General features: G+C 34.6%; 1 protein-coding gene and 1 pseudogene across 1 annotated transcript; both read right to left on the minus strand.

The window, feature by feature from the left end:
- Positions 1 to 775: 775 nt before the first annotated feature.
- Positions 776 to 2,511, minus strand: LOC110619714 (annotated as a pseudogene).
- A 6,370-nt stretch (positions 2,512 to 8,881) lies between these two features.
- Positions 8,882 to 10,772, minus strand: LOC110618995 (polygalacturonase-like). Its single transcript, XM_043958607.1, has 4 exons — positions 10,258 to 10,772; positions 9,785 to 10,074; positions 9,443 to 9,671; positions 8,882 to 9,339 (listed from the first exon to the last, which is right to left on the minus strand). The coding sequence occupies exons 1-4, from the start codon at positions 10,696 to 10,698 to the stop codon at positions 9,121 to 9,123; spliced, it is 1,179 nt and encodes a 392-aa protein (XP_043814542.1). The 5' UTR covers positions 10,699 to 10,772; the 3' UTR covers positions 8,882 to 9,120.
- Positions 10,773 to 13,727: the final 2,955 nt, after the last annotated feature.

Raw genomic sequence — 13,727 nt, forward strand, 5'->3', positions numbered from 1 at the left:
TTATCAATTTATTTGTTTCTTCACATACATCAGCTCTTCACACCACTGGTATTCATGCACAAGAAAAGGATTTATGATGGATGTTGGTGTATATGATGAATGGGTTGCTGGTCTGAAAGATGGATGGCTTCACGCACGATAGAGGCATTGAAAGCTACCAAAAGGATTTAAAAGGAGGGATTAAAAAAGAGAGGGTTCGGATTGGGCATGATGAGTAAGAAGAATTAGAAAAAAGAAAATAAAAAGAGGGGATAAAGAAGTGTTAACTTAGCAGAAGAAATGAGCCAGAAAATATGTTTATTGCCACGATGGACAATGGCACATCATTAGTTCACCTACTAACCGGTAATAAAGAGTAAGAATGATTTTATTGTTATAAGGGATTAAAGTTAATGGAGTTTCATGTTTCAATTTCATTTGAGAGATTGTGTTGTTACAAATCTTAAGTTGACAAGCTATGAAATTTACAAATCTTAAGAATGGGTTGCTGATCTCCACTTTCTTCCTTTTCAGTATTTGATTCAGTTTTCTTCCTTTATCTATTCTGTGCTTTTTCATGCAAATTTGTTGGCATGTTTTCTATTCCCTCGCATGGACTGTTAATCTGTGATCTTGTTAATTATACTCTACTCTTCTTTAAGATGAATTTGGTTAAGTAGTTAATCATTTAATTTCACAAGACTCTTTATTAAAGAAATTGATGAAGTTAAGGTAAAATATTAAAGTCAACTAGAGTTTGTTTTTTTCTAAGAAATTATGTAGAGAATTAGGACAATGTAACATAAAATATATTTCTCATAACAAGTTAACAAGATAGAAACAAAGGATATCACTGCAGGGTCGGGCTATAACCAAGCAAAATTGGACCTAAAAGCCACAGACTCGGGCAATAAACCGATTTAATGAACCAAAGACCAAGCTCAACAGACTCTATGAGCTAGTTCTCTTACACCTAAACATTGTTGCCATTCAAAATCCCGAAGCCAAACATTCCCTCCTTCTACAGACAGCTTGAGGGTTGAACAAAGCCAGAAATTGTACCGGCAGCGTTAGTACAGGAAGCTTCAGCTGGCCGATTATTGTAAGTGAGCTTCACATCCTCCAATTCAATCCCAGTGCATGGGTTCTTCTTGCTACAATCTAATTTGACTGCCACTTCTGTTGCTGATGATCCATGGATATCTTGGTAGGATACATCGCTAATTTAATACCAGATTGCTGTGAAATGTTAACAAGTAGATTGATTTATTTGGAGTTCAACATATAAAATAATTAAATGATTTCTCTTTGTCTAAAGAGTTGTAGATTATACCTGATTAGGACAATTTTTGTCACCAGGACAATAATTTTGATCAATCACAATTGGGTTTTGGACATTGGTCATAACAGCATGTTGGAAAAGAATGTTCTTAGCAAAACCAGTGCTGGGTCTCCCCCAAGATTTAATCCTCACACCATTTTCAGTGCCAGAAAATGTACAAGTCTTAACCGTTACATTTTGCACTCCATCTTCTTCAAGTTCCTTCCCTAAACTTCCAATGCTGGAACAATCACATTTTTGAAAATTTTCAGTACCATAATGTGAACAAACATTGAACAAAAAATAATATATGGTCGTGTATGAAGTAAGTAACAACTTTCTTTACCTGATTCCATGGCCAGGTCCACAAGCAACATTTTCAATCCATAAATTAGTGGTGCCAGGGCCAATGGATACACAATCATCACCTGTACCAATCTTGGAATTCAAGATTGTGACGCCATTTGATTGTTCGACGTGAATCCCGTCGGTGTTCGGGCTGTCGCCGGCGGCAGAGACTTTCACATCTTGGGCTCTCACATTGTTGCAGCCGTTGATGACAATGTGAAACTTCTGACTATCTTGTGATGCTAATCCATTGATTTGGATGTTATTGGAATTGGAGAATTCTATTGACTGCATATACAAAACAAGGAGAGCCATTAGAATGTTTTAACTACTCACTTCTTTCCTAAGTCATCATGTGCTTGAGCTGTAGAGCTTACCGTTGCGCCACTGGGGCAACTCTTGCCGGAGGCTTTGCAAGACCACAAGGCAGTGCCTTGACCATCAAGTATACCACCGGAAACGGTAACCCCATCAACATGCTCGAACATTAGCCAATTTTTTTCATGGCCAATAGCCGAATAATCTGATGGAGCCACAAGGGTACCATCGATAGTAATTAGAATTGCACTGTTCTTGCAGGGGCCTTGAAAGGTCACCTTGCCTAGAGAAAACCTCCCTGAAGGCACGTAAAGAGAGGCAGGTTCTGAGGACCCACAGACCTGAGCCCATGCAGCAAGAAAGGCCTTAGTTGAGTCAGTTGTGCCATCAGGCTTGGCACCATAGCTCTGCACACTGTATCGTGCTGATCCTCCAAATGCAGGAGATGATGAAGCCAAGAAAACAGAGAAAAGTGTGAAAGCAAGAAAGCTAACTGTGTGTGCCATTTCTTGTTTGGCTGATAAGAAAGTTGAAGAGGAAGAAAAAGTGGGATATAGAGAGTTGTGAGGAAGTCGAAACTGCCTGAGGAGGTTTATATAGGATTTTGAATGCCGTTTTCTACAGAAATTTAAGGATTTTCACCTTTTTTTTCTTAATATTAACTTTTCACTCAGGAGCTACTATTTAAAATTGAATGAAACAATTAACTTATATATAATAATTTTAGAATAATATAATAATCAGATGGAATATATAGGTTCTCAACAATAAACAGTAATAGTAAATTATCTTTTGTTTTTATCTTCTTTGGTCAAGTAGAGGGAACCGGCCAACCTTAGCAAAGAAAATTAAGGATGAAGAAGACTCCCAATTGATGATTTTGAAAAGAATATTAAGGTAGAAAAAGAAATTGAAGAAGCATCAATTTGAAAGATTTTCAACTTTTTTCCTTTTTTTTTTAAATCAACTTTATTTCTTATTCATTTGGTTGAAAATGGAAAATCCTTTTCTTGATTTTCACGTGACAGTTGAAGAATACAACAGGTCGTCCAATAAAACAGCTGATTTCGGCGGAAGAGGGAACCCATGGCGTGCATGCATTCCATGTTTTAACGTAAATAATCGGATAAGCTTGCAAATGAAATGTTTGGGAACGTGACAGGTGGAGTACAAAACGGAGAAGAACTCGGCAACTCTACGTATTTCCTAAAATTAAGGGCCATAACTTCCTTGCATATGTACACACCAGAAAGGAAGGTGGCCTTTGTTCAGCTTTTGGTTGAAACTTTGTACTTGTGATGTCATATGCTTTGTATCTTTTCAACGGTCTACCAGTATAACCGTTTTAACTGACCCAAGTATTTCATGTGGTTACTCAAGTCAACTTGGCTTCCCTAAAAATTGTTTATTTTTTTTCACTTTCAGTTTTATTATTTTCTTTTGTGACAAAAGTTCTCATATATATGACAATTTTATAAATAAAAAAAAATAATAATACTTTTCTATTTTTCCAGTAATAATAATAATCATATGAGAGAGGAGGTTAGCTTGCAGAAGATTGGGGCAAGATTTGAGGGGAGCTTCAAATGATTCGTAAAGTCCAACCGTAAATATTGCCATGAATTCATCTTTGCCTAAGCAAGTTGAAGAAACTCTGATAATTAATTTATGCTAATTACAATCCTAAATTCTTTCACATCCTAATTAATTAAGTGGATCACTTTATTCAGTTATACCCAATGACATATGCATCATGCAAGAGCCAGGTTACCAAGAGAGACAGGGTTAGTTATCAGGCGAGTTTTCATGCATATCCGAAATGTTTGAATTATAATAGATACTTTGAATAATTTTTTTTTTGAAATGGAGTTTGAATAATTTTTAAACGGATTTAAACGAACTTAAATTTAAATTTATATATCTATCACGAGTTCAAATTAACTATTCTAAAATATTCACTTTTTGAACGTAATCCAAATTTAAATACCGAAAATGAATTTAAATAATTTAAAAATAAATTTAAACTAATTTAAATTTAAATTTATGTAACGGTTATAGGTTAAGGTTTATTATCCTAAAATACTCACTACCTACATTCAATTTTATAATTTGAAGCTACCAGCGTGTTATACTTGTCGAGAGTTTCGTGTAGACACTAATCTCATAATTTTTCGACACCGAAAAATTTTAGAGACCCATAAGCTTGACGGTGAGTTTTCAGGCCCTTAGAGATGCATTTTCATAAAATAAAGTTATATTCTTACTTACGGTGTTATGAACTTTGTGTAAGCACCTTCATTTTGGAGAAATTCTACCGGCGCTCGGGACTGTAATTTTAGTCCGAACATGTGGGCTCTGGGACAGACCTCCAAAAGAGGTTTATATTATAGCCCTTTCCACCATTTTTAGATGTTCCGAATGCGTTTCAGATGTCAGACTTGGCTTTGGTAAGTTCAAACTCAAAATTGTCATCTTACCATAATGTCAATGTTTAGGTTGATACATTGTTAAATATCTTAGATAGGATATAATCGAGTAAAATCAATTGTTATAATAAGGTATCATTATTGAAAACTCTAGAGAATATTACTAGAATTTTCAAAGAGCTTTTAGTATTTTATCGGACTATGGAGATGTTAAGGTACGTGAGCAAAGTTTATAAGATGCAATAATTGGATAGTTTTGGTAAGTGATAGATTAATAATATATTTTTGTGTTGCGGGCCTGAGGCTATTGTGCTTGTAGAGATAGACGAATTGTGTTTATTTTTTCAGGGAGGTTAGGTCATAGGTATAGGAGAAACTCTGCCAAAATTTCATCATAAGCTTAGAATGTCTTTGTTACTTTATTTATTTGCTTGTAGTCCTTTTTTATAATCTTGTGATGATTTTATATAGGTAATCTGAATCAACCATCTTCTTCCCAGCAAAACCGCTAGACGACGAGTCACCCTATTTTGTGAGTTGGATATTAATTATCCTTGTAAATTCAATAATATTTATATTTATCTAACATGCTCATGTATCACTTAGTATGTACCTCGTTGATATGTTAGGAGCATCTTTTACTCTTTGCATTATTTATTTTGAATTGTGTTGCCTTGGGTATAAGTTGGAGCTTTTATATATATATACATAGATGGATGGATGTGGATTCCCATGGTGGGTACGGTGTATTATCTTGCTGACTCTTGAGGATATAGATAGTCGGGGTAGATACGACGCTATATTTTGCTGACTCTCGTCACTGCAGGGTAGGTACGACACTATATTTCACCGACTCCTACAGAACGATTTAAGTGGACGTATTGGATTGAGAGAGCGAAGATATGGAGTCGGCTCCCAATATTTACTTTTGGATGGGTGTGTAAGTAGCTCTAATTTATCCTCTTGTGGGAAGATTGTATGACTAATTAATTGATGCATTTTCATTAGTAGGATTGCATTAGTATTAGATAGTTATAGGATTTATGATTATAATTAATATCCATACTCATTGAGTAGCACACTCACTACTGTTCAAATATTTTTTTCAGATGACATGTGTATTTTTTTGAGAGTCGACTTGCAAATTCTTTCTTGCAGGGCTATCTACATTTTTATTATATTTTGATATTTAAAATTTTAACTTTAAAACTCTGCAGTAACTATTGAGGATATCCTCTAGGTTGTAGAAATCTTATTTCAACTAATATTTTCTTGTAATATTGAATTTCTCTTTGAGAGTTGAGCTCCCTACAATGATACTATTATTATTTTAATTATTTGAGAATGTTGTGGATTGTGAGAGTGAGCTGAGCTCCCCAAGTTGTTGAGTTTTATTCCCATACAGGTCGGGTGAGTTTTCTCCCCGTTGGTATGTCCAGTTTATGGCGAAACTCTATCCGTTTAATTTCTTAATTTTTAGACTTTTCTTTTTAGGCTAAATTTTAGGTTGACGTGATTTGAGGCTTACTACGGACTTTGGAGGCTTTATGCTGGCCCAAGTTCTAGTGTCGATCTAACCCATAAAGTTAGATCATGACAAAGCTAGTACGAGAGCTTAGGCTTTAAGGTTTTGGGAATTGTATATAGGTTGTCACATGCGGAGTATAGGATTGTTGTTCGCACTTGTTTGTAATTGTTGCTTCCAAATAAAAAAATTTTGCGTTACTATAGTCATATATGTATTTGTCAAATATGTTTAGATTTCTAAATATTGTAGTATGTTGCTTATATGGCTTTAGTTTTAGGAAGTGATCCGTAGAGGGAGGAGACCTACTGTGGTAAAGGAGCCAGATGCACAAGATGAGGCATCTATATGTTAGTGTATTTGTCCTAGACCATTATCTTGAACCTTTTTTTGTATGTCATTTTGATTATTAATAAACGAGGTTTTATTATCATTATTATTTGTTTGCATGTTACATAATAATGATTAGCATTCCTGGTTACTTATTATTATAGTGATAATAATAAAATATGACTAGTATGATTATTGATTGATAATCATGAGATGATTATATATATGTTGATATAATTCAATAATCATAGATACTTGTTAGAAAATAAAATATTTGATGGATCCGCATTGAGATCACTACATGGGTTATTGTCATAAGTGAATCTTAAAGTAGTTATGTCTTAATCCTTTAACTTGAGATTGTCATAATTTTCAACATAAGGACTGTTATGTTTTGACATAACTAAACATTGTCTTTAATCGGATAATCATAAAGGTTATGATTGAGCGTAATAGAAATTATGTAGAGAATATTAAACAGTCAAGATAGAATTTGTCCCTTTCTTTGAGAGAGATATCTTCTGGGCCCCTCGATAAGTGAGACTGAAAAATGCATGGTCATGCTCAAATGAATTGATAGTGTGATCAATATCATTTGGTTTTATCAGTCTACTTAGAGATTGAGAAATCATAAGTTTGAATATTATAAGTTTGATATTGACCATGACTTATATTTAAACTAGATATCGTGTGACAAATAGACTAATACATGTTCTATTTATTAGGCTTTATCGGACTATCAATCCTCATATTAATTGGGTAGTTATAATATCTTGTTAGAGGCCGCTTATGATTTATGGGTTTTGTGGGACTTGGTCTATTGCCAATTAATGTGAGTCTATTGAGTCATACACAAAAATAAGTCGTTGATGTGCTATGTCATATTAATGGGTTAAAAACTCATTAGTATAATTAATAATAATAAAGATGTTGCACTCCTAGGCTTAGCCTGATGGTAAGTGCATCCGGTTAAACCTGATAGATCTCAGGTTCAAATCCCCCATCCCCCATTTCAAAAAAAAAAAAATAATAATAATAAAGATGTTATTATTATTAATATTAATTAATTATTATTATAATATAATAATATTTAAAAGATCTGCAGTCTATCTGTAACGGTTACATATAAAGGATTTTTCCATTGTCTTTTTTGAAAGAAGACTTATCACATAGATATTAAAGTATCTGCGAGATTGTGATAGTTGGTTATGAACACAACTCTTTTGCGAAAAGAAGTGCGGGGAAACAAAAGACTGAAAAACGAATAAAATTTCTTCTGCGAAATTGTGGAAGTAAGGTTTTTGGAGTGATCGTTTTTTTTTTTTTTACTGCAAATTGAGGAGCACATAGCTTATCCTTCCGTTGAGAGAGCTAGCACTCTAGACGGAAAAGCGTTCGTGTGGATACCATTGAGAGTGTTCGTTTCAGAAGCAGCACCATCAGTTTCAGAGATTTTTTTTCCACTGCGTGTTTTGGGTTGCAGTAATTTTTGGGTTTCCTAACAGTGGTATCAGAGCCAACTTGTGTTTTTCGTTTAAGTCGAATGTGCTATGGTTGATGTGCTATAAGTGATATATGTTTGCTCGAATGGCATGGTAATTAAATTGTATAGTTTATTTTACATATGATATTAAAAACAATATATTTATATATGATATGAATCCATGATATCTGTAGGTTTTATGTGAAAATCGTTTTCACACAATATACACACATTTTTCTGTTAATTGGATTAACAAAACATTTTTAATTATAAGTGTTAATATGATTAACAGATTATTCGATTAAGGATTTCAGAAAGATGTTAATAGTGATTAGCACATATGCGTTACTGTTGTTTATTAATATGATTAATAAATGATGGCATCGTTTTCTATATAGTCAATGATTGTTTGATATAATCAAACAATTACTGATAAGATCAGTAAAATCATTCTAACTGATATGCAGAATAAGGAAATTTAGGTAGATTACTATTAATGCGATTAATGGTTCTGTTTACCTTCGAGGGGCATTGCCTCTTTGGAACCCCGTCCATTGACCGGGCAGCAGGACCCCGCCCGCTAACAGGCTAGTGGAACCCTCGCTCGCTAACCGGCTAGCGGGACCGCCATGTAAAAAATAAAAAATTTGTTAAAAATTTAAAAAGATCAAATTAAACCGAACCGAATTGAATTAAATCAGACCGATCCAGTTCGATTTAATTTCTGACTAAAATCAGTTTGATTTTCATAAATATTAAAATTTTAATTTTTAATTTATTCGGTTCGATTCGATTTTAAACTGAATCGGCCTAATGTTAACGCCAATTCATCTCCCAGTCCCGCATTTAAAAGATTGATCGTCACTTATCTCTGCGTCTCTCCACTGAAATTGGTGTCAGGAGAGAGTTTCAAGGTGGTTTAAAGAGACGGAGAGCTTGACAGCTCCAATTGATGCAAGAGATGCCACTGGTGGCGAGCTAGGGGGACAGTCATCCTCCCCTTCTCCTCGTTTAAACACACGCTATATTAAAACTGTTGTCCAATAGCTGTACATTAAATGTTTTTTTTTTTTTTTTTCACTCTATTTGTTACATCGGTTAATTTCAAGAACGGATTGAATACCATATTATTACTAATAATAAATAATGAACGAGAATATAAAACCATAAGGAACAAAATGACTAAAATTATCTCTATAATCAAATATTGAAATCAATTTTAGTAAGAGAGCAACAACAAGACCACTACATCAAATAATATGCACTCCCGCAGTAATTGCAAGGCCGGGCTCTCCAAGCAGCAACAATATGCTGGAAACGCCACAGGCTCAAGCACTGTACAACCATACATGGTTGTATAGCGATGACCCATTTAAACGTGCTGCTATGTCTACAGACAACTAGAGGGCTGAACGAAACCGGATGCTGTTCCATCTGCATTGTTACAAGACGCATCAGCTGGCTGGTTCTTGTAAGTTAGTTTCACATCTTCCAATTTGATCCCAGTGCATGGCTTCTTCTTACTGCAATCAAATTTCACTGCCATCTCTGTTGCTGATGTTCCCTGAATGTCTTGATACGTCACATCGCTAATTTTAACTCCAGATTGCTGTTCAATTCAAAATTATTCAGTTCAAAATTTGATTTTAGTTGTTAATATTGGCAAGCAGCATAAGCACATCTAGAAACTAGAAGTTTGCATTTAAACCTACCTGACCAGGACAATTTTTGTTGTCAGGACAGTAATTTTGGTCGATAACAATGGGATTCTGAACATTGGTCATAGTAGCATGTTGGAAAAGTACATTCCTCACAAAACCACTGCTCGGTCTTCCCCAAGACTTGATTCTCAATCCATTTTGAGTATCTGTAAATGTAACAGATTTAACTGTCACATTTTGTACCCCAGGCTCTTTGAGATCCTTTCCCAAACTCCCAATGCTGCATATATAGAAACACACATGTCTAATCAACTCTCGTATTTTAGTATATTCTAACCAATTATTAATTAATGATCATGTGCAGACAATCCCTTTATATTTTGTTTAAATTACCTGATTCCATGGCCAGGACCACATGCTACTTTTTCAATCCATAAGTTAGTCGTACCAGCACCTATTGAGATACAATCGTCGCCGGTTCTAATCTTGGAGTTGAGGATTGTGACACCACTTGATAATTGTACATGAATGCCATCAGTGTTGGGGCTGTGGCCGGAGGCAGATACCGTGACACCTTGCACTTTGACATTGTTGCAGCCATTGATGACAATGTGGAACATTTGACTGTTCAGTGAAGTTAACCCACTTATCCCTATATTATTTGAATTGGAAAATCCTAGAGACTGCGCATACAAAAGAAGAAGAAGAAAAAAAATTAGAATATTCATTGCAGTGCTTAATTTGAGCAAAAGTTTAATGGAAATAAATCACCGTACTTAATCGCTTAATTACAGCCTTTTATTATGGCTTAAGCAATTATAGTTGACCTTTGAAATTCTTAAATTATTTTTGCAAGTAAAACATACCGTAGCACCGCTGGGACAATCCTTGCCAGAGGCCTTACAAGCCCATAAAGCAGGTCCTTGTCCATCAAGAACTCCACCGGAAACCGTAACACCATTGACGTACTGGAAGGAAAGCCAGTTTCCGGCATTACCAATAACTCGATAGTCTGAAGGAGCCACAAGGGTACCGCTGATATGAAATAAGATTGCGTTACTCTTGCATGGACCTTGGAACATTACGTTTCTTAGAAAGAATCTCCCTGCTGGAACATACACGGTGGCTGGCTTAACGGATCCACAAGCTTGTTTCCAAGCAGCTAGAAAGGCTTTGGTTGAATCAGTTCTGCCGTCAGGCTTGGCCCCATAATTCAGCACGTTATATCGTGCTGCATTTGCTACAGATGAAGCAAAGAGAATGATGAGAATTGCAACAACCAAATCAGAGTTTTCATGTTTCGCCATTTTTTGTGTTGAGAAAGGTGTTCTTTTTGTTTTTCTTATGTGTGTGTGTGAGAGAGAGAGAAAGAGAAAGAGAGAGTTGGAATGACTTGGTGATGATGGAGCTAAAGAGGCTATGAGCTATATTTATAGCAGTTTGGATGAAGTGGTTTAATAAAAATATATTAAAGAAGAAGGAAAAAGAAAGGGAAAGAAACGCAAATTTGCGCCGAAACTTGAGATGGAGTTTTCTTTTTTTGGGTTTGTAATGAACTTAATATCCTTATTAAAATGGCCTTATCTTGTAAATTTTATAGCTTACATTTACGGTTGGTACACTGGGCAAACTACGTTTACGTTACACAACTTTTACTTTTTCTATACATAAGAGGTACAAGAATAAAAGGATGCCATTGGATGCTAATAAAAAAATAAATTATTAAAATAAAAGAGCTCCAATATTAACGTGACACAGCAAATATATATATATATAAGCAAGCCACCAAAACCAACACATCCCCTTTCTCCTTTTTTCCGGCGTAGATGCTAATGGTCATGCATCATCTCTTATTCCCATCCCTTTAACCACAAGATAAATGGGTGCCTTTTCATCAAAATCCTCTGAGAAAAACATCATTAAATTGTCGTACATTTTCGTGGAGCAGCTAAAATGACAGAGAATACAGAAGTTTGTGAACCATATCTAAGCCGGCTTTAATTACTCTTTACTCGAGGTCTTTTAGTTGATGAATTAATTTATGGGAATAACGCTATATTACTAGTTTTGTGCCTTAGAAAATATCATAGGAATTTCAAAGAAGATATCACGCATAGTATGACATAAGGAGTTAATGGAGAATAAATCTAATTTTCCTAACTTGTTCCTTCTGCTTACAGGTAGATGCCACATCACGCATGCACACTAGCTTTTCCCTTGGCTTGTTGCTTTTTTTTTTTTTTAAAAGATAGTCACACACCAATTACAACCATTGAATCCAAATCAAAATCATGATAATTTTAATAAAACTCTTTCGTAGTATATAAATATACACACATTCTCATCCATAATCCATGTGGGATCCTGAAAGACCCTAGTAATCTCAGACTCTAGTAATATCAGTTGGCTCCTCTTTGCCAATTGCTTATGGGGATGGGATCATTATTAATAAAAGTCAAATTTGGAGTTAACCTATGTCATACCCAGTCCCTAACCTATAAAGAGAAATGTGACAGGACAGATAGATGGAGTTTTCTATGAAAATATGCTAATTAATATGATAATCTATTGAATTTTAAAAAATATAGATATGTGTGGAAAATGGCTCTATGCCAAATATTCATACTTTTTCCATGAATGCATTATTATCCTCTCTATAAGGATAAAAAATAATATGCATTTATTATTTCAAAAATATTACTTGCATTCTATAAAAATTTAGATGTATATATATTCATCCTAAAATAATTAAAGTTTACAAAAATAATTCCAGTTGGCCCGATCTCCACTAGACTATACAGGCATAGCTAGTGAAGTGGATGCAAGGATAAACTCAAAAATAAGACGGCTAGACTGGATCACCAAAAAAATCTGAAATATTAAAATATGAGGGTGAGTACGACTACTCAATGAGCCGATAAATAAACAATAAAAGGGGAGTAGACCAAGTTTTAGCACTTAATAGTACAATTATGTTAAAATGAGTTAGCTGGATAAATATAATCATTTTAAATAATATTATTAGGCCGAAAGAAAATTTACCAAAAATATTTATCCAACAACATAAAAATTTATAAAAAAAAAATGAAATTCATAAAAATTGAGGACACTTTTGCTCTGGTTTCGAGAGCTCTCCTGAAACTAGGGCAGGAAGATGAGGATTTAAAATCCTCTCTTCTTTTTTTTTTTTTTTAATAATGTGGGCCCACTCTTTTTTTATTTTTTTATTTTATTAACAAGGGTCTTACAATTCTCTCCCTTAAAAGAAATTTTATTATCAAAACTTATATATCTAGTGGAGCAAATAAGTGCGGATATTGAAGCCGCATATCCTCCTCTAGCTCCCAAGTAGCTTCTCAATTAGAGTGATTGCTCTAACGAACTTTAACTAGAGGAATTACATTACTTCTTAAAACTTTGTCTTCTCTAGCTATAATCTCCACTGATTCTTCCTCATACATTCAGCTCAATCAGTTGATTTTGAAGAACATGAGAAGGATCACTTCTATACCTCCTTAACATGGACACATGAAAAAATCATGAATCTGTGATAATTCTTGAGGTAAAACTAAATGATAAGCAACTGGTCAATCCTTTCTAAAATTTTATAGAGCCTAATGAACCGAGGACTCAACTTCCCATGCTTACCAAGCCGAACAACACCTTTCCATAGAGAAATCCTCAAAAATACCTTGTCACCAATACTGTATTCGATATCTCTTCTTTTCAAATATGCATAACTCTTTTTTGTCTTGTGCTGCTTTTATTCTACTCTTGATTATTTGAATTTTATGTGTAGTATGTTGCACTATTTCTGAACCCTCTAGCTTTCTTTCTCCTGCCTTAATTCAACACACTGGTGTTCTGCATCTTCTCCCTTATAAGACTCCATGAGGAGTCATGCCAATACTAGCATAATAATTATTATTATAGGAAACTCCATTAACTGCACATATTTGTCCCAACTTCCCTTAAATTTCATCACACATGTTCTAAGCATATCCTCCAATGTCTGAATAGTTCTTTTTGACTGACCGTTTGCCTGAGGATGATAGAAAGTATTAAACTTCAACTTGGTGCCTAAAGCATTTTGCAAGTTAGGCCAAAATCGCGATGTAAACCTTGGATCTCTATCTGAAACAATAGAGATTGAGGCACCATAGAGTCTTACAATCTCATTGCATAAATCTCTGCCAGCTTATCTAGAGAATAATCCATCTTGATAGGTAAAAAGTATGCTAACTTGGTTAATCTGTCAATTATCACCCACATTACATCATGTTTGGGTGAAGTATGAGGCAATCCATAAACAAATTCCACGCTAATGTGCTCCCAC

Source organism: Manihot esculenta, chromosome 7, assembly GCF_001659605.2.
Source record: "Manihot esculenta cultivar AM560-2 chromosome 7, M.esculenta_v8, whole genome shotgun sequence".
Taxonomy (NCBI): Eukaryota; Viridiplantae; Streptophyta; class Magnoliopsida; order Malpighiales; family Euphorbiaceae; genus Manihot; species Manihot esculenta.